At 52.1% G+C, this 23534-nt stretch overlaps 1 protein-coding gene and 1 non-coding gene across 8 annotated transcripts in view; both read left to right on the forward strand.

The window, feature by feature from the left end:
• The window catches only part of PARVB (parvin beta), a 144333-nt gene that overhangs the window by 112265 nt on the left and 8534 nt on the right, over nt 1-23534 (forward strand). For 6 of the 7 annotated variants that reach the window (XM_003317294.7, XM_016939351.4, XM_054675938.2 and 3 more), the window contains exons 8-11: nt 2440-2459; nt 10261-10322; nt 13854-13922; nt 20864-20965. In XM_003317294.7, coding sequence (XP_003317342.3) covers nt 2440-2459; nt 10261-10322; nt 13854-13922; nt 20864-20965 — 253 coding nt within the window. The remainder of the gene's footprint in view (nt 1-2439; nt 2460-10260; nt 10323-13853; nt 13923-20863; nt 20966-23534) is intronic. The other variant, XM_063808048.1, reaches the window with a different exon arrangement.
• On the forward strand, nt 13036-13119 carry TRNASTOP-UCA (transfer RNA opal suppressor (anticodon UCA)). Its single transcript has one exon. It is a non-coding gene; the product is annotated as a tRNA-Sec (tRNA).

Consider the following 23534-nt stretch of genomic DNA (forward strand, 5'->3'; position numbering starts at 1 on the left):
CTCCCCCTACCTCTGGTGGTTGGTGTTGGCCTCCCCTGGGTCTCTTTCCTCCTCACAGTGCTGGGCATCTTCCCAGGGTGCTCTCAGGGTCCTGAGAGAGTGAGAATGCAGCTGCAGTCCCCTTGAGGCCTTGTCTTGGACATCCATACCTATGTCCTCAATTCTGTGAGTCAAAGTGAGTCACAGGTCATCCTGGATCAAGATGCAGGAAACAGACTCTGCCTCCTTGTGCAGGAATGGCCTGTGCACATTGTTGGGTGGTGGGCATGCTGTGATAGGAGTTCCCCTCTAGGTGAGGGGGTCCCATATGAGGACAGCAAGGAGGAGCTGGGCCCCCTGCCATAAAACTAGAATGGTCCAGAGACAGAGAATGAGCAAGTGGGTGGGAGAATTGTCTCAGCTATTCATCAGCAGTAAGTGGCCCCAAGGACCTGCTGCATGCCAGCCTCCCTGCTGGATCAACAGAGACACTGAGAGGTGGGCTGAGTGCAGTTCCTCTCCTCCAGGGCGACCCATCCTGCTGATGAGAAAGGATGCATCCACAGACATGTACAGTCTAACACAGGGGCTTGTGGGAAGTGCCTCAGGGCCCTAAGGGAATTTCCAGGAGGAGGGGAGCACCCCAAAGTCAGGGAAGGGGAGATTTCAGTGAAAGCCACCTCAATCAGATATCAGATGGCCCTGAGCAGTGAGGAAGGGAGTTGGGATTTTCTAGCCTGAGTCAGCGTCCCTCTGCCAGCCAGGGCCAGGGTAAAGGAGAGCCTGGGTCACCTCTCCAGGATGATGCCCCAAGTAGGTTCTCCTCAGGGCTGGTCATCCCATCCTTGTCTCCTGTTACTTCCCCTCCCCGTGGCTGCAGAGGCTCTGACGGAACATTTGAATCATTGGATGTCTGCTGAAAACCAGCGGCCCAAAGATCCACATTCAGTTTCCTAAGGCAGCATTGCCACCTCCTGTCCAGTCTCAGTATTCCCCTTTCTCTTTCAAGAGGTGGCTATGAGGTCACCCCTTCCAGGAAGCCCTCCTGTCTGCCAAGCAGGAGTGCTTGGCTTCCTGTTAGTTCCCATAGCCTCTGGACACATGTGGCCAACATTGAAATATTGGCTTACGAGGTCTGTCACTCCCAGGCATCCTGAGGGCAGGGCCACATAGTGTTTATCTCCAGGGGATGTTAATTTCTGTATCTGCACAGCCTGCACATAGTAGGTACTCAAGTAAGTGCTTGTTAAATAAGATGGAGCCAAAGGACTTGAGCCTAGAGGGATTTGGGGACAAAGTAAAGACTTCCTTGCCTCTCAGGAAGGCAGTGCATGGAAAGGATCTGTGCACTCACTCACTGGGAATCTTTGAGGAGAAGCTGCTCACCACTCCCGTCTCCCCCAATGCTTCTGCTGCCGCCTGCCTGAGATCAGGGCCTGGCCTCGTGGTTCTCCAGGATGCTTTAGTTCCACGAGTCCTGCAAGTACATTGTGTTTACTCCTGGAAACATGAGTAACCTGCAACCTTGTGTGTGTGTTTGTTTGTTTATTTATTTATTTGAGACAGGGTCTTGCTCTGTTGCCCAGGCTGGAGTACAGTGGTGCAATCCCAGCTCAGTGCAGTCTTGACCTCCCAGGCTCTAGCGATCCTCCCACCTCAGCACCCGAGTAGCTGGGACTAGAGCGCACGCCATGACACCCAGCTAATTTTGTATTTTTCTTAGAGGAGGTTTTGCCACTTTGGCCAGGCTGGTCTCCAGCCTTGCATTTTTTTGTTGTTTTGTTTGTTTGTTTGTTTGTTTTTTGAGACAGAGTTTCACTCTTGTTGCCCAGGCTGGAGTGCAATGGTGCAATCTCTGCTCACTGCAACCTCCACCTCCTGGGTTCAAGTGATTCTCCTGACTCAGCCTCCCAAGTAGCTGGGATTACAGGTGCCTGCCACCATGCCCGGCTAATTTTTGCATTTTTAGCAGAGATGGGGTTTCGCCATTTTGGCCAGGCTGGTCTCGAACTCCTGACCTCAAGTGATTGACCCGATTCTGCCCCTCAAAGTGCTGGGATTACAGGCATGAGCCCCTGTGCCCGGCCCAGCCTGTGTTTTGAGCATTCCACGGCTGCTGGAAGACCTGTTGTCTGCTGAAATCTTCATATTCACCACTCTTCTGATTTCAGTACCTCCCCTCCAAACAACATTACCAGGGTGGTTAATGTGCAAATAGAGATGGTGATTTGCTGCTGACCTTGTGCAAACGTTAATAATTCACACAAGCACCTCTCGTTTATAATTAGAGCAGGCTGGAACACAGCACCATGTGACTTGCATTCTTATCAGTAGGCCTTTACCTGGGCAGCGAGGGCCCAGCTTTCTGGCTGGCTCTGTCCCTCATCCTCCATTGTGCTGCTTGTGAAACTGTGTTCTGAGTGACCCATCTCATGGCTCTCTCTGTGTTCTTGTTTGCAGGATGATGATGGGCCGGTTCGGTAAGTAACCCCGGGGAAAGTGGGGAGACGGAGGCATGTTAGGGCTCCCCCAGGAAGCTCCCAGAGAGTGTACATGGTTATCTGGAGGGAGTGGGAAACTAGATGGGTCTCACTGCCCCCATAGTTCTGGAATCCTAGAGAAAGTGCACAGCCCACCCCCACCTTTCCGTATAACGGGCTTGTTTCTCAGAGCTGAGAGTGGCTGGGTTGTGCTAGGAGGAGTGGGGTGGAAGGCTGGGTGACCAGCTAGGGGAGCAGGAGGGGCCTGGGATGTAACACTGGCTGGAACTGTCAGGGGCTGGAGCAAGAGTGGTTGAGGGTAAAAGGGAGGGAGGAGAGGCGTCCAGCACATGGAGCATCGTTAGCTGGCTGGAAGAGAGGGGCTCAGCTCTGTGGATATCCTTCCATGTGTATTATTTCCTCCTGGAAACCACTGGTTTAGCAGACTTCCTTAGAGTCAGGCAGCCAGGGCTCATTCCTGGCTGGTGGCTTGTGGCCTGCCCCTTCCTCTCTCTGCTCCTCATCCGTGAAATGGGAGTGTAAAAGGCTCTCCCCAGGCAGGGGCTGCTGTGAGTATTGGGTGAGATCACAGGTGAGTGCCCTGCTTGGCCGGGGGACAGCCCTCTATGTGGGGTGGTTTTATTAGTGTTGGTTTTCAGTGGCTCTTCCCAAAGAGAGAGAGGTAATCACTCTCTCTTCCCTCATTAAAGCCTGAGACCTCATCTTCATCTCGCTGAGGGATGGTAACGTTTCAACCCTCAGTACCAGGATACCCCGGCCCTCGGCCTGGCCAGCCTCAGTGCTTTGGGAAGCATTTCAAAAGAGAAACCTCTTGACCCCCAGATACCCTGTTCTCCAGTGAGCAGGGAGGGGAGAACAGCTCTTAAAAGGAAAAATGGAAACCAGATAGAAGTTTCCCACCTGCCTCTCTAGCGGAGCTGATATCTGTCTTTTGGGGGCCCTCTGGGTGGGGGTGCCACCCCCTGAGTCCTATACAATGAGGGCTGGGCCAGCTTGGCCATGGGGCTCTGTAAACTCAAGTTATTATGGGGACCAGCTAGGATGCCATTGCTGCTTATCTGTTGTATTAGGGTTCTCTAGAGGGACAGAACTAATACGATAGATAGATATATATAAAGGGGAGTTTACTAAGGGTATTAACTCACACGATCACAAGGTCCCACAATAGTCCTTCTGCAAGCTGAGGAGCAGGGAAGCCAGTTTGAGTCCCAAAGCTGTAGAACCTGGAGTTTGATGTTCCAAGGCAGGAAGCATCCAGTATGGGAGAAAGATGGAGGCTGGGAGACTAAGCCAGTCTAGTCTTTTCATGTTCTTCTGCCTGCTTTTTATTTTGGCTGTGCTGGCAGCTGATTAGATGGTGCCCACCTAGATTAAGGGTGGTCTGCCTTTTCCAGTCCACAGATTCAGATGTTAATCTCCTTTGGCAACACCCTCACAGACACACCCAGGAACCACACCTTGCACCCTTCAATCCAATCAAGCTGACAGTATTAACCATCACGCCTGTGGAGAGGGGAAGTGGCTCAGATCCTGCGGGGCTTGAATTGAGAAGATGCAGCCAGTGTGTCCCCCCTAGGCTTTCTTTACTAGACCTTAAGCTGTGCTGGGAACATTCACAGGCCTTCTCTGTTTTTTGTTTGTTTGTTTGTTTGTTTTTAAGGAGAATTCCAGCTCTTTTAAAATGTCTCTATTATTAAACAACAAATGCAGGAAGAGAAAGAGAAACATCCTGTATATAGTTGCTGAGGGAGGCGAAACCGCAGTGGGGTCACAGCTCATGGGGCCGGGGTGAGGCGTCTCCCCACCCTGTGTCTAGGTAGAGGCGCGTTTTGGGGGCACAGTGCCCCCCTCTGTCACCTCCTCTCCATCCTTTCTTCCTGGAGGAGGCTCAGAACCCCTTTGGAATTGTAGAAGCCTAAAGATGAGGAGAGGGCCGGGCGCGGTGGCTCATGCCTTTAATCTCAGCACTTTGAGAGGCCGAGGTGGATGGATCATGAAGTCATGAGATCGAGACCAGCCTGGCTAACATGGTGAAACCCCGTCCCTACTAAAAATACAAAAAAATTAGCCGGGCGTGGTGGTGGGCACCTGTAGTCCCAGCTACTCGGGAGGCTGATGCAGGAGAATCGCTTGAACCCAGGAGGTGGAGGTTGCAGTGAGCCGAGATTGCGCCACTGCACTCCAGCCTGAGTGACAGAGCAAGACTCCGTCTCAAAAAAAAAAAAAAAAAAAAAAAAAAGATGAGAGTGGGCCCCTCAAGCATTTTTGAGTCTTTTTGTTTTTTTGTGGCGCTGTCACTTTTGTGTTTGGTTCGGGCCTTGTTGGAGGTTTAGGGAAAAGACAGTCTGTTCAGTTCAGTTGGGAGCACATGGGCCTCAGGCTGTGTATAGCACCCTGTGGCCCGAGGGCCCAGAAGCCTGGCCCCGGAGCCCCTGCCACCCCATGAATGAGCTTTAGGGTCTGATGGCTGGGGCAGTGGCTCCTTAGGTAAGAGCCAGGTGTCACATGTGAAAAGTGGACCCAGCTGCCACTCCAGGGGTGGGAGGACTGTGGAATCGTAAGACCACGTACAAGAGGCCGATGGAATTGTTCTCGTTACTTTGTAGGCTTTATGTGCTGTGCTTGAGAAAATGCAAACAGGCTATTAGTCGGTGACAGGCAATTAGTTCCGCCCCCGGCCTTGCTGCTTCTGCTGACGCAGGTTCCGAAGTCTCCTGGTTACCCAGCCTGGCACCCTCAGGCACAGCAGGGTGTCTGGCCCGGCACCCGCCCCTGTGGGGGCAGCAGCACGCCTTGTCTTGGCTTCCCTGCCATGCCATTCCCCTCCTTCAGCCCCCGAGAGCACCCCAGGGTGCTCTCTCCTCCAGCAACCTTCACCTGAATGCTCTCCCTCTAGATTACCCCATGGCTCACTCTTTCAGCTCTGCCAGCTCTTGGTTCAAATGTCACTGATCAGGGAGGCCCTCTCTGACTCCACTGCCCCAAACTGGCCTCCACTGGCTCTCCTCCCCACCCCTGCCTTAGTGCTTTCTGTACTCATGTGACACACCAAGCAGCACTCAGCTCATGGGGATGGCCTGGCTCCTCTTCCCTGTGCCAGTGTTTACACAACGAAGCTTGCACGTGTCTGGCAGACACTGGTGCCAGCAAACTTTCAGGGGCACCCACAGCCCCTGCCTTTCTCCTTTCACACATGGCTCCTTGACCCAGAGGTGCTCTGTGGGCTGGAGCTGACCCTTCCTCGGGGTGCACCCCACCCCCTGCCAAAGCAGCCAGCCCTGGCCACAGTCTGCACGCAGCTGGGGCAGATGTTTTAGGAGCTTCTGGAAGGCCGGGCAGACCCTCCTTGGCTAATGTGCTGGGCTTTGCCAGGAGTGGTCTTCTGGGCCTCAGTTTCCCCACGAGTACCCTGACCCAGGGAGGGATGGGGACTCCGTTCTGCCCACTCCCCATCATTCCGAGGAGGGAGGTGGCTCCACAGGTCCTCGCTGCCTCCTGACAGCATCACTGTCCTGGATGAGGTGGGTGAGGAGGCTTCTCTCCACGGAAACAAGTCTCAGGGGATCCAGGGAGGTTGCAGCCTGGTCTCCATGGCAACGGGTGAGCTGGTGCGGCTTCTCCGCGGGCGGCCCTTCCCCCTCCTGGGCCTGCCCTGGGCTGGAGGCTCTTCCTGAGGCAGAGGGGAAAGAAGGGGGATGTGCCTTCCTCACTCTCTTCCCCCTCATTGTAACTCCTAGTAATTCCCCTTCACGTCTCTCCCATTTCTGCCAACAGGGCTTGTTCCAAAACCTCTGGCTCCATCCCATCACCCGTGGCTCCTGACTGTGCCCTCCATAACTCCCACGTTGCAGGCCACAGCCCCTGTTAACCCCTCTCACAGTCCACCCGGCTCTTGAACCTGTGCTGGGCTTTCTGGCATCTCTCTCTCCTTGTGCCTGCTGGTCCCTCGGTGGAGCGCCTTTCCTCCTCCTCTTGCCCCAGCAAGCCTGGCTTGAACCCCAGGACTGCTTTGTGAAGCCTTCCTCAGGTCCCCCCAGCCCTTGGTTCATGGGTCCCAGACTCAGGTGTCTCCAGGGACCAGGCTGATAATGTAAAAGAGGAGAGTGTCTAGATTATGCAATGATAATGTCATCTGCCCCTTCACCCCAGGGCTGGGTGGCAGTGGGGAGTGGTGGGGTCTGGTGCAAACTGGAGAGTCCACACCCCCATCCCCAGGGGCAGCTTATTGCTGCCAGGTGGGAGTGCAGGCTCACTGTTGCCACAGCCTCCAGTTCTTCAAGAGAAGCCAGAAGTTCAGAACTTTTGGACAAACTTTCCAATTTAAGAACTGTTGACTCTTGCCGGGTACCGTGGCTCACACCTGTAGTCCCAGCACTTTGGGAGGCTGAGGCGGGTGGATTACTTGAGGTCAGGAGTTCAAGACCAGCCTTACCAACATGGCGAAACCCCGTCTCTACTAAAAATACAAAAATTAGCCAGGTGTGGTGGTGCACGCCTGTAGTCCCAGCTATTCAGGAGGTTGAGGCAGGAGAATTGCTTGAACCCGGGAGGCAGATGTTGCAGTGAGCCGAGATCACACCACTGCACTCCAGCCTGGGTGACAGAGTGAGACTCTGTCTCAAAAAGCCTAAAGACCAAAACAAAACAAAACAAAACAAATGAAAACTGTTGACTCAAATCAAAACATTACAGGGACCAAGCTGAGCATTCCTGCAGATTGAGCTTGGGCAGCCCTGGCATATGGTCAGGTCGGTTGGCCCCCGTCTGGCTTCCTCTTTTCTGACACTAACAGTGTTGCAAGATCATAGTTTACTCCCTCTCCAGGCCCTCCCCCAAGTCTGTGCCTCTTCCAAGAGCGGAGTCCCTCCTTGTTTATCTCTGTGATGTCCCCAGAGCCTGCGGAGGCTCTGGGGGACAGGACGAGCGGGAGCTGTAAGGACTGAGGACTGACAATGCTCCTGCCAGGCTCCGTGCTCCTGCCTCTACTCACTGCCCCACTTAGTTCCACACCAAGAGCGAGGCAGGGGCTGTGAGAATGCTGCCTTTATGGAGGAAGAAAGGGGGTTGGAGAGGGAAGGATTTGCCCAGTCATGGGGTGTGAAGTGGGGCAGCTAGAACAAAATAGGATCTATTTTCGTTCCCAAGGCCAAGCACATCACAGGGGTGCAGTATGCTGTCTCTGTCTCTCTCTCTCCCCTAGGTCAGGGTGGTCCCTGGGGAGGCCCCTGGGTTACCCCAAGACAGGTGGGAGGAGCTTCCTACCCTACCCTCTTCCTGTCAAGCTGGGCTCTGTGGCTCCCAGGGCTGCTCCTTGTATTGGGGCCCCAGCCTGGCTGGTAACAGAGGGTCCCTCCACTGGGCTCAGTCTTCTGAGCATGCTCTGCCCCCAGGAACCTGGAGGATGGAAGTTGGGGGCCCTGGGTCCCTTCCAAATGCCCTTGGGTCCTGTGCCTGGTCCCCAGTGCCCATTTTCAGAGCCCCTGGCCCCTCCCTGCCTTGTGGACTGTGTGACGTGATGCCAGTCCCCTGGGTCCAGGGGCATGGCAGCCGGCGGAGAGGCCTCTGCAGCACCGATGTCTCCTTGAGTGGCTTGACTCTGCCAGCCCAGCGGTGGCCCAGCTAAATATACCCTGGCTGACGTCAAGCACTCTTCTGCTCCTGGGGTTTTTCTTAAGCTGCATTTATAGTTTGCGTATTGCTTTGTAAAGATGTAAAAATTTCACTTTTTTTTTTTTTTTTGCCCCTTAGCAGACTGTCTTATTGAGTGTAGTCTTAGATGATTACAAAAATCATTTACAGCTGCTGCATTAGGAAGCTGGCGTGTGTCCAGAGGCAGGGCATTTTGGTCAATGTTGGTCTTTAGGTGAAGAAAACTTCCCTCCCCTCCCCCAGTCACACACATGCTCACACACGCGCACACACGCTCACACGTGCTCACACGTGTACACACGCTCACGCACACACATGCTCTCACACGCCTTCACACGCACACACGTGCTCACACACGCACACGTGCACACAGGTGCTCACACGCACACACGCTCACGCACGCGCACACGTGCTCACACGCACACATGCTCACACACGTGCACACGTGCCCACACATGCACACAATGCTCACACACGCTCACACGCACACGCTCACACACGTGCACACACGCTCACACGTGCTCACACGTACATACGCTCACACATGCTCACACACGCCCTCACACACACGTGCTGACACACACACGTGCGCACACGTGCTCACACACACACGCTCACACACGCAGTGCACACATGCACACACGTGCTCACACACGCACACATGCTCACACGCACACACGTGCCCACACATGCACACACATGCTCACGCGTGCACACACACGTACACATACACTTTCCTTCTCTCCTTTCCTCTTTGTTTCTCACCACCTCCACAAGGCCACGGAAGAGGCTACTTGGGCTGGGCTGGGCAGGGGGGTGTGAGCTGCCTCCTGGGGCCCAGCCTGGGAGGAAGGGTCAGCATGCTTCCTCTGGGAGGAGGCCTGGCCGACTTCTCTCCCTAGGTCTCTGGCTTACCTGGGCCTAATCCCTTCCTTCTTTTTCTGGGCTCTCTTTGTCTCTCTCCTAGGCCAGGGCGGTCCCTGAGGAGGCTCCCCTAGGCCACCCACTAGACGGGCGGGAGGAGCTTCCTACCCCACTCTCTCCCTGTCAAGCTGGGCTCCGCAGCTCCCAGGGCTGCTCCTTGGGTTGGGGCCCCAGCCTGGCTGGTAAAAGAGGGTCTCTCTGCTGGGCTTGGTCCTCTGAACATGCTCGGCCTCCAGAAACCTGGAGGATGGAAGTTGGGGGGCCCTGGGCCCCTTCCAAATGCCCTCCTCCCTGTCTCTTCTGCCCTGGCAGTGATGCCCCACAGCTCTGTGTCTACCTGGAGACCTCAGCCCTCTGCTTGGGGTCCAAGTCTCTGTTCCATATACCCCTATGGAACTCCCCCCTCCATGGCAGCAGGAGCAAAGGCTCTGAGGCAAGTGTGCACCAGTGTCAGCAGGAGCAGCTGGGAGGCCGGTTGGTGGAGTGAAGTCAGGGAGGGTGCGTGTAGGAGGATAACGCTGAGTCTGAGTGTCCCATGGCACGTGGGAGAGAGGATGGATTTTATCTGAGTGTCCCATGGCTCGCAGTAGAGAAGATAGATTTTATTCTAAGCATGATAAGAAGCAGTTGGAGGGTTTTAGTTGTGGTGGGAGTGGAGGGGGAAACAAATGATCCTGTTTGCACTTGGAAGGGCTCACTCTGCCTGCTGGGGAGAAGGGCTCAGGGGCCAGGAGTGGAGTAGGAGGCTGCAGCTGCTCCCAGGCGAGGGGCAGTGAGGCGCGAGCAGGACATGGCCACTGTCGCGGGGGAAGTGGTTGGATTCACAGGTGACATTTGCCAGTAGACAAGGAGTGTGGGAACAGGGAGAATTCAGGACGCCTCAAGTCCTAGGACGTGGCAGGGGCAGATGCCAGATGCCATCTATGTGTTTCATATGAGAAGGTAAAAAGCAGGTGGAAGGGACCCTCTGCAGCCTCTAGTCCACGCTGTTCTGGTTGTTCCCAAGCGCTCTTGCTCGCCTTGGTTTGGCCGGGACTGATCATCAGGGTCAGCCCTTTCATTCTGGTAGGAATTGGAAGGATTCTAGGCAGGTGTGGGAGTTGAGGCTGAACCTCCTGAGGGGTCAGAAGCTGGCAGGTCCCTGGATTAGGGCAGCACCGCGGGTTTCCATAAACGCTCCTTCGTGTCTCTCTTTGCATGTCCTCAGAGCGGGATGCCTTCGACACGCTGTTCGACCACGCCCCGGATAAGCTCAGCGTGGTGAAGAAGGTGAGCTATTGGTGGGATGTTGGATGTGCTCTCCCCTGGCTCGTGGCTTTTTGACAGCACAAACGCCCCGCTGGGAAGAAGGTGGGAAAATGTTTGGAATCTCAGAAATGTTTGCCACATGGATTGAAATGTAATTACAGTCAAAAACCTAACCACAGTGCATAAAATTAGCGCCTTTTAACTCAACCTCGCTGCTCCCTGGGTGTCTTCCTGCCCGCCCGCTCCACTTCTGTTAAGTGAATTACCCAGCCCCCATTTCTTTCTGACTCGAGGCCTTTTTTCAATGTGGAAATGTTTTTAAGCATGTCAGCCTGCTGCTCTCGCTGGCCTCATTTACCATCTACAGCCTGCCCAGTAAACACGCAGGCCTGTGCGGCTGAGCTGTGCCATGCATGGATTTGGCCCGTTTCCCTCCAGACAGAGAATGGGCCCTCACTAGCCCAGGCAGCCTGCTGGTCAATCTGTGGATGGAAAAATCTCCGAGGCTCTGGAGTTGGGGGCTGGGTGTGATCAGCTTCTGGGGGATCTGCCAGGGAGGCTTGTTCCCGTCAAAAGGAACTGGAGCCCACTGGCTGCTCATTAACTTATCCGAGTGCCTGCAGGCATCCCATTCAGGAGGCTGCTGCATCCCTCCTTCCCATAACATCGGAGGAGCGCTCATTTCAACCCATGGTGCAGGCAAGAGAGTTCTCCTTTGTCTAGGACAGCTTACCCAAACAGCTTTCTTAGTGCAAGACTTGTCAGAACCTTTAATAGGCTGACCTATACTGTACTTCTCCAAGAGGGAGCTTGGTAGGAAGCATTTTTCCAACTTGTTTGTTTATAGTGGGATTTATTTATCTATCAATTTTGGGGTAGGACGCATTGTATTTTAGTGGAACCCACTTTTGGAAAATGTTGGCCTGGGTTTGGACGATGAGATCATTCATTTTTGGAAGCATTTTGTAAAAGGCTGTTGGAACCGTGCTAATGGTCCTTCTGGGACAAAGCCTTCCTAGCACTCTCGGGTGGTGAGGGATATACTTGGAGCCTCAGAGTCCCCCACTTCCACCTCGTCAATGTGGCCCCCAGGGACCCTGACAGAACCGGTTCGGGGAATGAATCAAATCCAGCTTCCCCACTTATCAGCTGTGTGACTTCTGGCGAAGGGCGAGATTATACCCCCCAGCCTCAGTTTCCCCATCTGTCAAGTGGGGACAGAGATGTTACCCACCTCTCAGGGCACTGTGAGGATAAACTGGGATTCTGTCTGTGCATGGGCTTAGCCGGCAGCGTATAGTCACTGGTAGCATTGAGAATGGTGTGGCCTGAGGTTGCTTTCATCTCTCGGTAGATACCACGTTAATTCATTCTGCGAAAGACACATTTTCGGCACTGGAGCCACCAGCAAGGAAGAAGACAGAATCCTTTGATTTGCCTGGTAGCTTCCCACTCCAGCCTGTCCCTTCCTCACCTCCACATTGCAAGTTTAGGTGTCTGTAGCTCTCTGTGCCCCAGAATGAAGTCAGGGGCCCCTGCCCACCTCTGCAGGTTTCTCCCTGGGTCGTCCCCTCCTACTCCTTCCCATCCCACCCACATCCAGCCACAGCCTGAAGACCCCAAAGGGTTTGCAGATGTGTCTGGGTGCCCACTCGGCTCACTCTCACCTTGCACTGGCCCACCCTCAGGCCCAGCTCCAATGCTCCCTCTCCATGGTCTTAACGGGGGTCCGCACACCCGTTAGTGGCTCATGAAATCTCCCCTGCATTGCGTGTTTCCCTGCAGTGCCCTATCTCTTGACTTCTCCGTCCCACCACTACACGCATATGGAGAATTACATCACAGGCCCTTTGGCGGGGGCCAGGGGTGGAGCTCTCTGACTGTGTTTGTGTCCTTAGCACCAAGCAGCATGCCTGGCACATAGTAGCTGCTCAGTAAATTTGAGCAGAATGGGTAAGAAATCATATCATGGGCAGGCTGGGCGCGGTGGCTCACGCCTGTAATCCTAGCACTTTGGAAGGCCGAGGTGGGTGGATCACAAGGTCAGGAGATCGAGACCATCCTGGCTAACATGGCAAAAACCCGTCTCTACTAAAAAATACAAAAAAAATTAGGTGGGCATGGTGGTGGGCACCCTTAGTCCCAGCTACTCGGGAGGCTGAGGCAGGAGAATGGCGTGAACCCGGGAGGTGGAGCTTGCAGTGAGCCGAGATTGCGCCACTGCACTCCAGCCTGGGCAACAGAGCAAGACTCCGTCTCAAAACAAAACAAAACAAAGAAATCATGTCATGGGCAGTGGTGGATGATACTGAGTTTCCATCAAAGTTGGGTTTGGTCACTGAGGAATTACAGGTGACAGGTTTTAAGCTTGTGCCGGAGAGAAGCCAGTGCCCCTTGGTACCTACATAATAGGGCTCAGAGAGATCACCCTGGGTGGATCTCCCCATGTATTGCAAATCGATAGGCAGGCTGGGCACCGTGGCTCACACCTATAATTTCAGCACTTTGGGAGGCCAAAGTGGGTGGATCACCTGAGGTCTAGAGTTCGAGACCAGCCTGATCAGCATGGAGAAACCCCATTTCTACTAAAAATACAAAATTAGCCGGGCTTGGTGACGGGTGCCTGTAATCCCAACTACTCGGGAGGCTGAGGCAGGAGAATCGCTTGAACCTAGGAGGTGGAGTTTGCAGTGAGCCAGGATCATGCCATTGCACTCTAGCCGGGGCACCAAAAGCTCGGATGATCCTCAGTGGTCTGGGGTGCAGGCTTCAAACCTGTAGCTGTCTAGCGACAGAGTGGTTCAATTCCACCTTTGTAGGCCCGGCGCAGTGGCTCACGCCTGTAATCCCAGCACTTTGGGAGGCCGAGGCGGGTGGATCACGAGGTCAGGAGATCGAGACCATCCTGGCTAACACAGTGAAACTCCATCTCTACTAAAAATACAAAAAAATTAGCTGGGCGTGGTGGCGGGCGCCTGTAGTCCCAGCTACTCGGGAGGCTGAGGCAGGAGAATGATGTGAACCTGGGAGGCAGAGCTTGCAATGAGCCGAGATGACGCCACTGCACTCCAGCCTGGGCGACAGAGTGAGACTCTGTCTCAAAAAAAAAAAAAAAAAAAAAAAAACTCAGTAGGTGTGGCTCAAGGCAGCACTTTCCTCAGTCTTCTGAGTGTGCCGTTTACCGTTCCAGGTCACACCTAAGATACATTTGCAAATGTAATGATCCTCCCCTGGCAGTTTCATCTTTCTTAAGAGCACAGAGTGCTCTCCAGTATGATTGTTAAATATGGCATGCGTGCATGGATTGGCATATGTGTGCATGGGTTGGTGAGCAGAGACATGTGTAGCCAGGATAGATGTGGGCATTATGCCATGAAAACTAGGGGCTACTGTCAGGATGTTGAGTTTGAAACATGGGCTTTTTATTTTAGCAAACAGGAGATGATGAAAGCGTTTCACAGAGCTGGGGCTGGCAAATGTCAAGCCTGCCCCTCCAGATGGGACCTGCATGCGGGCCATTCATGGCTCCTGTGTCTCTTTTATTCTTGGCAGTCTCTCATCACTTTTGTGAACAAGCACCTGAACAAGCTGAATTTGGAGGTGACGGAACTGGAGACCCAGGTATGTGCTGCTTTGGCTTGAAGGATCCTTTGTCCACCGCCATTTTCAGTCAGTGTTTTGATCCCAGGTGGGGCGCGTGAACAAAGCTGGCGCCATTTTGTTCATCTCACAAGGAACTCCCGTGGTGCAGGCAGAAATAACCACCGTGGCCTTCTCAGCCCCTCTGTCTTCCTTTCCTGGGGCTGCTGCCACAAAGCACCACAAACCTAGTGGCTGAAACAACAGACCTTTGTGTCCTCGAAGTGCTGGAGGCCTGAAGTCCAAAATCAAGGTGGGGCCCGGGCGGGTTCCCTCCAAGGCTGTGAGGGAGTAGCTGTTCCTGGCCTCCCTCCCAGCTTCTGTGGTTTTGCCGGGATCTTTAGCATTCCTTGGCTTGTACACACATCACTCCCTTCTCTGCCTTCATCTTCATGTGGTGTCGTCCTTGTGTGTGTGTCTCTGTGTCCAAATGTCCCCCTTTTATCAGGACGTGGTCATGTTGGATTAGAGCCCACCCATGGCTTCACCCCAACCTGACTGCATCTATGTAAACCCTGTTTCCAGATACGGTCACATTCAGAGGTCCTGGTGATTAGGGTTCCACTGTATCTTTTTTTTTTTTTTTTTTTTTTTAAAGACAGAGTCTCACTCTGTCACCCAGGCTGGAGTGCAGTGGCGTGATCTTGGCTCACTGCAACCTCCACCTCCCGGGTTCCAACGATTCTCCTGCCTCAGCCTCCCGAGTAGCTGGGACTACAGGTGCATCCCACCATGCCCAGCTAATTTTTGTATTTTTAGTAAAGACGGGGTTTCACCATGTTGGCCAGGATGGTCTCGATCTCCTGGCCTCATGATCTGCCTGCCTCAGCCTCCCAAACACTGTATCTTTTTTTGGGAGACACAAAACCCCAAAACACCTGGGTGGTGTTATTCAACCCATAACACACTCCAGGGCTCCACCCCAGCCCAACACAGGGCCTTTGCACACGCAGTTCCTCTGTCTAGAACGTGCTGGCCCCTTCAGCCTCTGCTCAGTGCTGCTGTCACACTGTGGCCAGGACCTAGCAAATGTCCCCCTGGTAAGTATGTACAACACATTTCTTCTGCAATAAGTATATCAAGTCTACTTCCCCAGCCCCGACCCCTACTCAAAGCTAAAGGAGCATCCTTAAATTATGTTTTTGGGCACTCCGCGAGCATTAAAGACAAAATATGATTTTCCCAGGATTAGCAGGGTGCTTGAATGTGGAGGTTTTTGAGCTCTTGGTACAGACATCCCTAATGCACAGCTGATCTTTCTTAAACCCCAAGGTGAATGCATTCATTCCCTTCTCTTTCTTTAGCTTTTCTCATTTGCTTTTCTAATTAAAAAAGTAATTCAGGTTCATTGTAGAAATGTCTGAAAATGCAGATAAGCAAAACAAATAAAAATCACCCATAATCCCGTCACCCGGAGATGAATGCACAGAGGGTTTTGTTCGGGCCTTTTCTCTACACATACAGCGAGTCATGGACAGCGTGGGTCTGTATATAAAAGCATCACAGTCTGTTTTTAATGTGTATATTTATTTGTGTATCGTTGGCCAACACATTTCTTGTTTTCCGCAGTTTACAAATGTTGCACATTTAGCCTCAGATTATTTTCTGTTTGAGACGTTAGCACCCCAGAAGCCGCTGAGGTGAAAAGTAAAAATCTTCCTTTCTCCTTTTCTGGAGACCTCCCCCTTCAGACTCTCCAGGGGCAGCTAACTGCAGTTCATGGTTGGATGTGTATTTTTCTAGATATTTTCTTTTTCTTTCTTCCTTTTTTTTGAGACAGAGTCTCACTCTGTCCCCCAGGCTGGAGTGCAGTGACACAATCTCAGCTCACTGCAACCTCCACCTCCTGGGTTCAAGCAATTCTCCTCCCTCAGCCTCCTGAGTAGCTGGGACTACAGGTGCGCCTCACCATGCCTGGCTAATTTTTTTGTATTTTTAGTAGAGATGGGGTTTCACCATGTTGGTCAGGCTGGTCTCGAACTCCTGACCTTGTGATCCACCTGCCTCAGCCTGCCAAAGTGTTGCGATTACAGGTGTGAGCCACATTTTCTATGCACAAAGGTATTTTTCTAAATAACAGTGGATCTTACTGCCCACTGTTTTGTAATGTGTTTTGTGTCACTGAATACACTGTGGGCATCTTTTGGTGTAAGAGAAAGTGTGTGTGTGTGTTTCTGTCTGATCCTTTTTCCCTTGCTCGATCTATCGGTCTGTCTATATTTTGTCACTTTTAATGGGAAGTGTATCTCATCAGCGGGAAGGCTGCACTGCACCTCATTAAACCAGTGCCTCACGACTGGATGTTTTTCTGCTCCTGTAAACAGCAGTGCAGAGAGCAGCTTTGTGCACGGCTGTCTGTGCTCGTGCCTGCTTCCTCGGAATAAAAGCCTAGAAGTGGAGTCATTAGAGCGAAGCCTGCACCACACACTTTGAAGGCTCAGGAAGATTTGCTGTGTGGGGGCCCCTGGTACTGTCATGGGGCATGTGAGGGGCACTGCTCCCCCACATCCATACCAGCTGTCCCCACAGCCCTTCTCAGAGGTGTCTGCACATCAGTATTAGCAGCTGAGCCTCTTACATTGAGACTCTAAAATTAAATTTGCATTTGTTTTTATTTACTCAATATCTTCATTTTTTTTTTCCCGATTAATCGTACTATATAGAGTCTTAAAAGTACATTTAACCACTGGTCCCCCAGAAAAGATCGCTGGTCCCAGAAATGCAGGGATTTTTGTTTTGTTTTGTTGCAAAGGAATTTGGGTATTTTTATAAATACCATATATCATTTATGAAGACTGTAAATCATTAACGTCTTGATGCCCTAGGAGTCGGAGAGGCCCTGGCTTAATTTCTTCAATTTCTGTTTGTGTGTGGGTGTGTGTGGTTTATGTAGTCTGGTGTGTGTGTGTGTGTGTGTGTGTTTGTGTTTGTGTGATTTATGTAGTCTGGTATGTGTGGTTTATGCAGTCTGGTGGGGGTGTGTGTGTGTGTGTGGTTTATGTAGTCTGGTGTGTGTGTGTGGTTTATGTAGTCTGGTGTATGTGTATGTGTGTGGTTTATGTAGTCTGTGTGGTGTGTGGTGTGTGTGGTTTATGTAGTCTGTGTGTGTGTGTGTGTGTGTGTGCATGTGTGGTTTATGTAGTCTGTGTGGTGTGTGTGTATGTGTGGTTTACATAGTCTGTGTGGTGTGTATGGTTTTTGTAGTCTGTGTGGTGTGTGTGTGTGGTTTATGTAGTCTGGTTGTGTGTGTGGTTTATGTAGTCTGGTGTGTGTGCATGTGTGGTTTATGTAGTCTGTGTGGTGTGTATGTGTATGGTTTATGTAGTCTGGTTGTGTGTGTGTTTTATGTAGTCTGTGTGGTGTGTGTGTGTGTGGTTTATGTAGTCCGTGTGATGTGTGTGTGTGGTTTATGTAGTCTGGTGTGTGTGTGTGGTTTATGTAGTCTGTGTGGTGTGTGTGTGTATTTGTGGTTTACATAGTCTGTGTGGTGTGTGGTATGTGTGGTTTTCGTTGTCTGTGTGGTGTGTGTGTGTGGTTAAGTAGTCTGTGGTGTGTGTGTGGTTTATGCAGTCTGTGTGGTGTGTGTGGTTTATGTAGTCTGTGTGGTGTGATGTGTGTGTGTGTAGTTTTTGTAGTCTGTGTGGTGTGTGGTGTGTGTGGTTTATGCAGTCTGTGTGGTGTGTGTGGTTTATGTAGTCTGTGTGGTGTGATGTGTGTGTGTAGTTTTTGTAGTCTGTGTGGTGTGTGGTGTGTGTGTGGTTTATGCAGTCTGTGGTGGGGGTGTGTGTGTGTGGTTTTTATAGTCTGTGTAGTGTGTGGTGTGTGTGTGGTTTATGCAGTCTGTGTGGTGTGATGTGTATGTGTGTGTGTGTGTGGTTTTTGTAGTCTGTGTGGTGTGTGTGTGTGTGGTTTTTGTAGTCTGTGTGGTGTGTGTGTGTGGTTTTTGTAGTCTGTGTGGGGTGTGTGTGTGGTTTTCGTAGTCTGTGTGGTGTGTGTGTGTGTGTGGTTTTTGTAGTCTGTGTGGTGTTTGTGTGGTGTAGGTGTGTGTTTTCCCTACTTTTCCAAACCATTCTTACATTGCGGACAGCGTCCCAGCTCTGTGATGGTGAGTGAGCTCCTCAGCCTCCCTGAGCTTCTGTCCACAGGATTAAACTGGAGGCGATGGGCAGTGTGAGGACTGGGTGAGATGGCGCACCGAGATCAAGTGGGCAGGGCTCGGCAGGGGTTAGCACTGCGGATGAGGAGGCGGTGGTGGGGCCTCTGGGCCTCCGTGGGGATTCTGCTCCCTGCTGAGCTAGACAGCAGGTTGTGGAGAGAGGGCACCACCCTGGGTGCTTGTGAAAGTGGAGGGTCACCCGCTCGCAGCTGGGCCCCCCAGCCCTGCCCTCTCCGTGTGGCCGTCCCTCCCTCCTTCCTGTGACCCCGTGTGCTGGGACAGTGAGGAGACACCACGGAAGGAAGAAAAGACTCAGCAGGCTCAGGGCCCGCGGGAGCAGCGGCGTGGCCACCCCAGACCTCCTGGGGAGAGGTGTGGGTTGGTGCCTTCATTCACGTGGCAGCTTCCATTCCCTGGAAGTTAGTCCACGGAGACATGGGCATGGCGGCTCAGTGTTGTTCTGCTGGGAAAGTGCCAGCACGCTTAACCAGGGTGCTGTGGGCATGAAGCTTCCATGTGGAGACACACTTAAAATAATTCTTCAAACCTGTCTGATCTCCTTAATGAGAGGAGTGGCTGGCTGCTTTGTGGTGTGGAAGGCTGAGGGCATGTGACATGGAGGCCAAGTGCCATTTGCCCATCAACTGACAGCGTGTTGAATTTCCAGGCGCAGTGGCTCATGCCTGCAATCCTAGCACTTTGGGTGGCCGAGGTGGGTGGATCATGAGGTCAGGAGTTCAAGACCAGCCTGACCAACATGGTGAAACCCCATCTCTACTAAAAATACAAAAATTGGCAGGTATGGTGGCACGCGCCTGTAATCCCAGCTACTCGGGAGGCGGGGCAGAAGAATTGCTTGAACCCAGGAGGCAGAGGTTGCTGTGAGCCGAGGTTGCAGTGAGCCGAGATCGCACCACTGCACTCCAGCAGGGCCCAGACCCTGTCCTGAGTCCCTTAAGGGACTGTTGCCCACTGGCACTTGCTTTATGCTTTACAGCTCTAGCTGCAGCTCCCCCTGCTAAAGGTCAGGGCTTCTGATATTGGATGTTTGTGATTTTGACTTTTCATCTTTTTTTTTTTTTTTGAGACAGTTTCGCTCCTGTTACCCAGGCCGGAGTACAGTGGCGTGATCTCGGCTCACTGCAACCTCTGCCTTCCGGGTTAAAGCGATTCTCCTGCCTCAACCTCCCGAGTAGCTGGGATTACAGGCATGCACCACCACACCCGCTAATTTTTGTATTTTTACTAGAGACGGGGTTTCACCGTGTTGGTCAGGCTGGTCTTGAACTCCTGACCTTGTGATCCACCCACCTTGGCCACTCAAAGTGCTAGGATTACAGGCGTGAGCCACTGCGCCTAGAAATTTTTAATTTTAATTTTTTAAAAAATTCAAATTTAAGAATTCTGGAGATTGTTTGTACAGTAATGTGAATGCACCTAACATGATTGAACTGGACAGTTAAAAGTAGTTAAGATGGTAAATGTTATGGTATATTTTATGGTATATTTTACCACAATTTAAATTAATTAAAGAGAAAGGTTAGCATAAGCGAGACACAAAAGATAAATGGATATGCGATTCCACTTACGTGAGATACCCAGAGGAGTCAAATTCATAGAGACAGAGAGCAGAATGATTGGTGGTTCTCAGGGGCTGGGGGGAAGGTAGAATAGAGAATTGGGGGACAGAGTGTCACTTTGGTAACATGAAGAAGTTCTGGAGATGGGTGGTGGTGAGGGTGACCCAACAATGAGGATGTACTTAATGCTACTGGCCTGTGCGCTTACACGCGGTTAAGATGGTACATTTCAGCTTATGTATATTTCATCACAATAAAAAATAAGTTAGCAACATTCAAACAAAAACATTTTCATTTAAATAGCTGCATGTGGCCATTGGCTACCATGTTGAATAGCAGCTCCAGAGGCCCCCTGGAGAATGGGGCCACAGTCACTGTGGTCTCTGCTGCAAGACAGAGTGGTGAGGGCCACCAGGTCCCAGCTCTGCACCCTGCAGATTTGAATGAATCCTTCCAGCAGCTGATGCTGATGGAGCACTCACGTGTGCCAGGTGCTCCCTCCCAGCCATCTCGCTGTGTCTTCACGACAGCCCTGAGTGATGGGAGTCACTACTATCCCTGGGGTCAGGAGTGGGGGACAGTTCCAGAGGCACGGTCCTAGCCAGGCAGCTGCACTCAGCTCCAAACACTCATCGTATTTGGTCTTTGCAGTGCCCCATGTGTTAGAGCCCCCTCCACTTTTGCTTTTTTCTAGGTTAGGAGCCAGGTCTCAAAAGACTTCACATTCAGGCCTTCACTTGATTCCAGATTCTCCTGCCTAAAGTGAGAGGAGGGATGGATTGCTTTACTTTAAAATATTTCCAGCTGGGTACAGTGGCTCCCAACCGTAATCCCAGCACTTTGGGAGGCTGAGGCAAGTAGATCACTTGAGCCCAGGAATTTGAGACCAGCCTGGGCAACATGGTGAAACCCTGTCTCTACAAAAAATACAAAAATTAGCCGGGCATGGTGGTGCGTGCCTGTAGTCCCAGCTACTTGGGAGGCTGAGGTGGGAGAATCGCCTCAGGGAGGATCACCTGAGCCTGGGAGGCCGAGCTGCAGTGAGCCTTGATTGCATCAGTGCACTCCAGCCTGGGTGACAGAGTGAGACCCTGTCTCAGAAGAAAAAATATGCCCCCCTTAAGTTTGTGCAAAGCATTTGCCAACTCCTTACCCTGCCCGGAAACATCACAAGTCTTTCTCTGCAGTTTGCAGATGGCGTGTACCTGGTTCTGCTCATGGGCCTTCTGGAAGACTACTTTGTTCCTCTCCACCACTTCTACCTGACTCCGGAAAGCTTCGATCAGAAGGTATGTGCATGGTCTCCATCCTTGGTAGGGGCTCAAGAAATGCTCATTGAAATGCAGAGCATAGACTATCCCAGCAGCTCTTCCTGCAGCCTGGCTGCATTCTTCAGAAAGTAAAAAATGCACAAGTGATATTGCAATTAGATGTAACTCGCAGCAAAAGAAATAAGAAGCCCATCAGCCGTCCACAACGCATCCGAGTTTTGTTTGCCACATTTTCTTTGCGGTCTTTTCCATGGGACCGTGTAGTTTTTAATAATTGTGATCACATCTCGGTAGAGTTGTAAACCCTTCCCCCATTCTGCTGCCGCTCCAGCACCTGTGGTTTTCCCTGCTGCTTCCCAAGCTTTCCAAATACCATCTCCAGTGGTGGCACGAAGTCCCACGGATGGCTCTGTTACCAGCGTCTTTCCATTCCCCATTCTTGGGCAGTAAACTTGAACATGTTTCTATTGTTTTTCCCTACTGAAACAACAGAGCATCTTTTTGATACAGATTTTTTTTTTCATTCCTGTGGATTGTTTTCTTAGGAAAATTTCTCAAATAGGGTCAAATTTGGGGCATTCCTTTCAATCTGGGCTGGCCCACACCACCCGGTCCCGCTGTCACTGCCCTCGTGCGTGGGCCTCTCCCTGCTGTCTGCCCTCTGTCCAGGGCTTCCCGCAGCCAAGCCTCTCACAGCAGTATTTAGCACATTGCCTTTAAAAACTTGGCCATGGATGGTCTATGTTGCTTTGGATTCATGGGCATCTGTCATTTTATTTTCCCAAAGTGTTAGACCCATGAGTCAGGGAGGCAGACAATGTAAGCTGGTGGCGGCAGCCAGAGAAATAGCAGAAATGGGGCCAGTGTTTATCAATCTGCCCACTTCTGGCACGTTGCAGTCTGTTTGCTTGTGGCCAAATGTTGTTCCTATCTTGCCTGCTGAGATGGAATCAGGACAGATTAGAGAGGTCTTGGCACATGGAGTCCATGTTGAATCGAGAGAGAGAGAGCGAGCGAGCAAGAGGGAGTGCAGAGGGAATGAGCAGAATTGTGCAGAACTCACGAGGAAACTCACCAGGTGCCTGTGCCGTCATCCTGGAAATGAAAGGTCAGACCATCCAGCGAAGAAGCGCATGCATTTCCAGGCCCCGATATGGCTGGTTGCAGACACATTGTTTTGGAGAGATCTTTTCTTTCTTCAAACTAATAAGAACGCTGGCGAGAACAGTGAGTTTAGCCAGGAGACCTAGAGCTGGTTTCTTTCCAAGACAAGGCTTTGTACAAATGTCAGAGGCATCATCTCCTGGGCCCTGGCCTTCTTCCCTTTGAAACTGGGATGAAAGTCTTTGACAATTGCTGCCCTGGCCTGCGAGGCTTGAGGAGGCTTGAGTCATCCGCCTTCCCCTCTGAATCGGAGGGAGGAAGGGAAGGCTATTTTCAGGTATAGCATGCAGCACACCATTCATCCTGTTCACTCAGGAGAAAGGGAGCCTGGGGTGGCGGTGTGGCTCTGCGGGTGGCTGGAACACTCTCCTTCGGAGGATGGGAGGCTGTCAGTAGTTCCTCCTCCAGCCCCTGCCTTTTTTCCCTTTCTCCTCATGGCAGCTGCTGGCAAGGTCTTCGTGAGCCCATAGTATTTATTATCTACCTTGTAGTCTTCATGAATCCTGGACAGGTGGGTGGTCCCTGCTGTGGAGGACTCACCCACTTCAGGCTGGGCCCAACACCCGTGTACTCAAAACTGCTTGCGGATGGGACGTTGATGGCATCCCTTGCTAATGTCTCCTGTGGGCTGAGACCCCAAGGTGCGTTTGCTCTGGCCCTGGGAATCCTGACAGCTGCAGCACATTTTTGGAGGGGGGACTGAGGTTCAGTGAGCAAAACCAGAGATGCGTCGTGAGCTGCTGTCCCCAAGGGTAGTAATGACTTATGGTTCAAAACAATTGCATTGGATTTAAAAAATCTCACACTGGACAGCTCAGAGCCTGTAGGCTCATGCCCCGTGAGCTACCTCAGAGGCATGAGTGTGGCCTTCGGTTTTTTGTTGCAAAGCCACTGTTTGAGCCTTACCCTGCACTAGCCACGTGCTGAGCACCTTGCACCCAATGGTCATCATTTTGGGAGACTCTGCAGGCTCCCTCTCTCTGTCGAGTGGGGTGCATCCTGGAGACGTGGAGATCTTTCCTAGAAGAAGACACGAGTTGCTTCCCCCTCAGCATTACTGGATGAGGACAGGGAATCTCGGGAAGGCTTAGAGACCAGCCCAGGGTTGCACGGCCAGCAAGGGCAGAGCCAGGAGGGTCGACTCCTATTCCAGAACCCTCTATTCTTTCCTCACCTGGCCAAGTTGATTAAAACCTTTTGAACTGCAGAGAGAAAGGATTTCTGCCCATGTGGCTGGCTCGAAGCAGGTGTGTATATGGCCTAGTCTCTGCTGGGCCTTGGGGCCTCCTACTGCAGTCACAGCTGGGGTGAGCGGTCCCCAGGCCTCGCCGGGAGCCGTGTGCTGGGTATCCAGGGACCTAGGTTCAGGGGACACTTCTCTGCCTGGCATGAAAGAGGGCTGGGGGAGGAGGCATGGCCTTGA

This window comes from Pan troglodytes, chromosome 23 (genome assembly GCF_028858775.2).
Source record: "Pan troglodytes isolate AG18354 chromosome 23, NHGRI_mPanTro3-v2.0_pri, whole genome shotgun sequence".
Lineage (NCBI taxonomy): Eukaryota > Metazoa > Chordata > Mammalia > Primates > Hominidae > Pan > Pan troglodytes.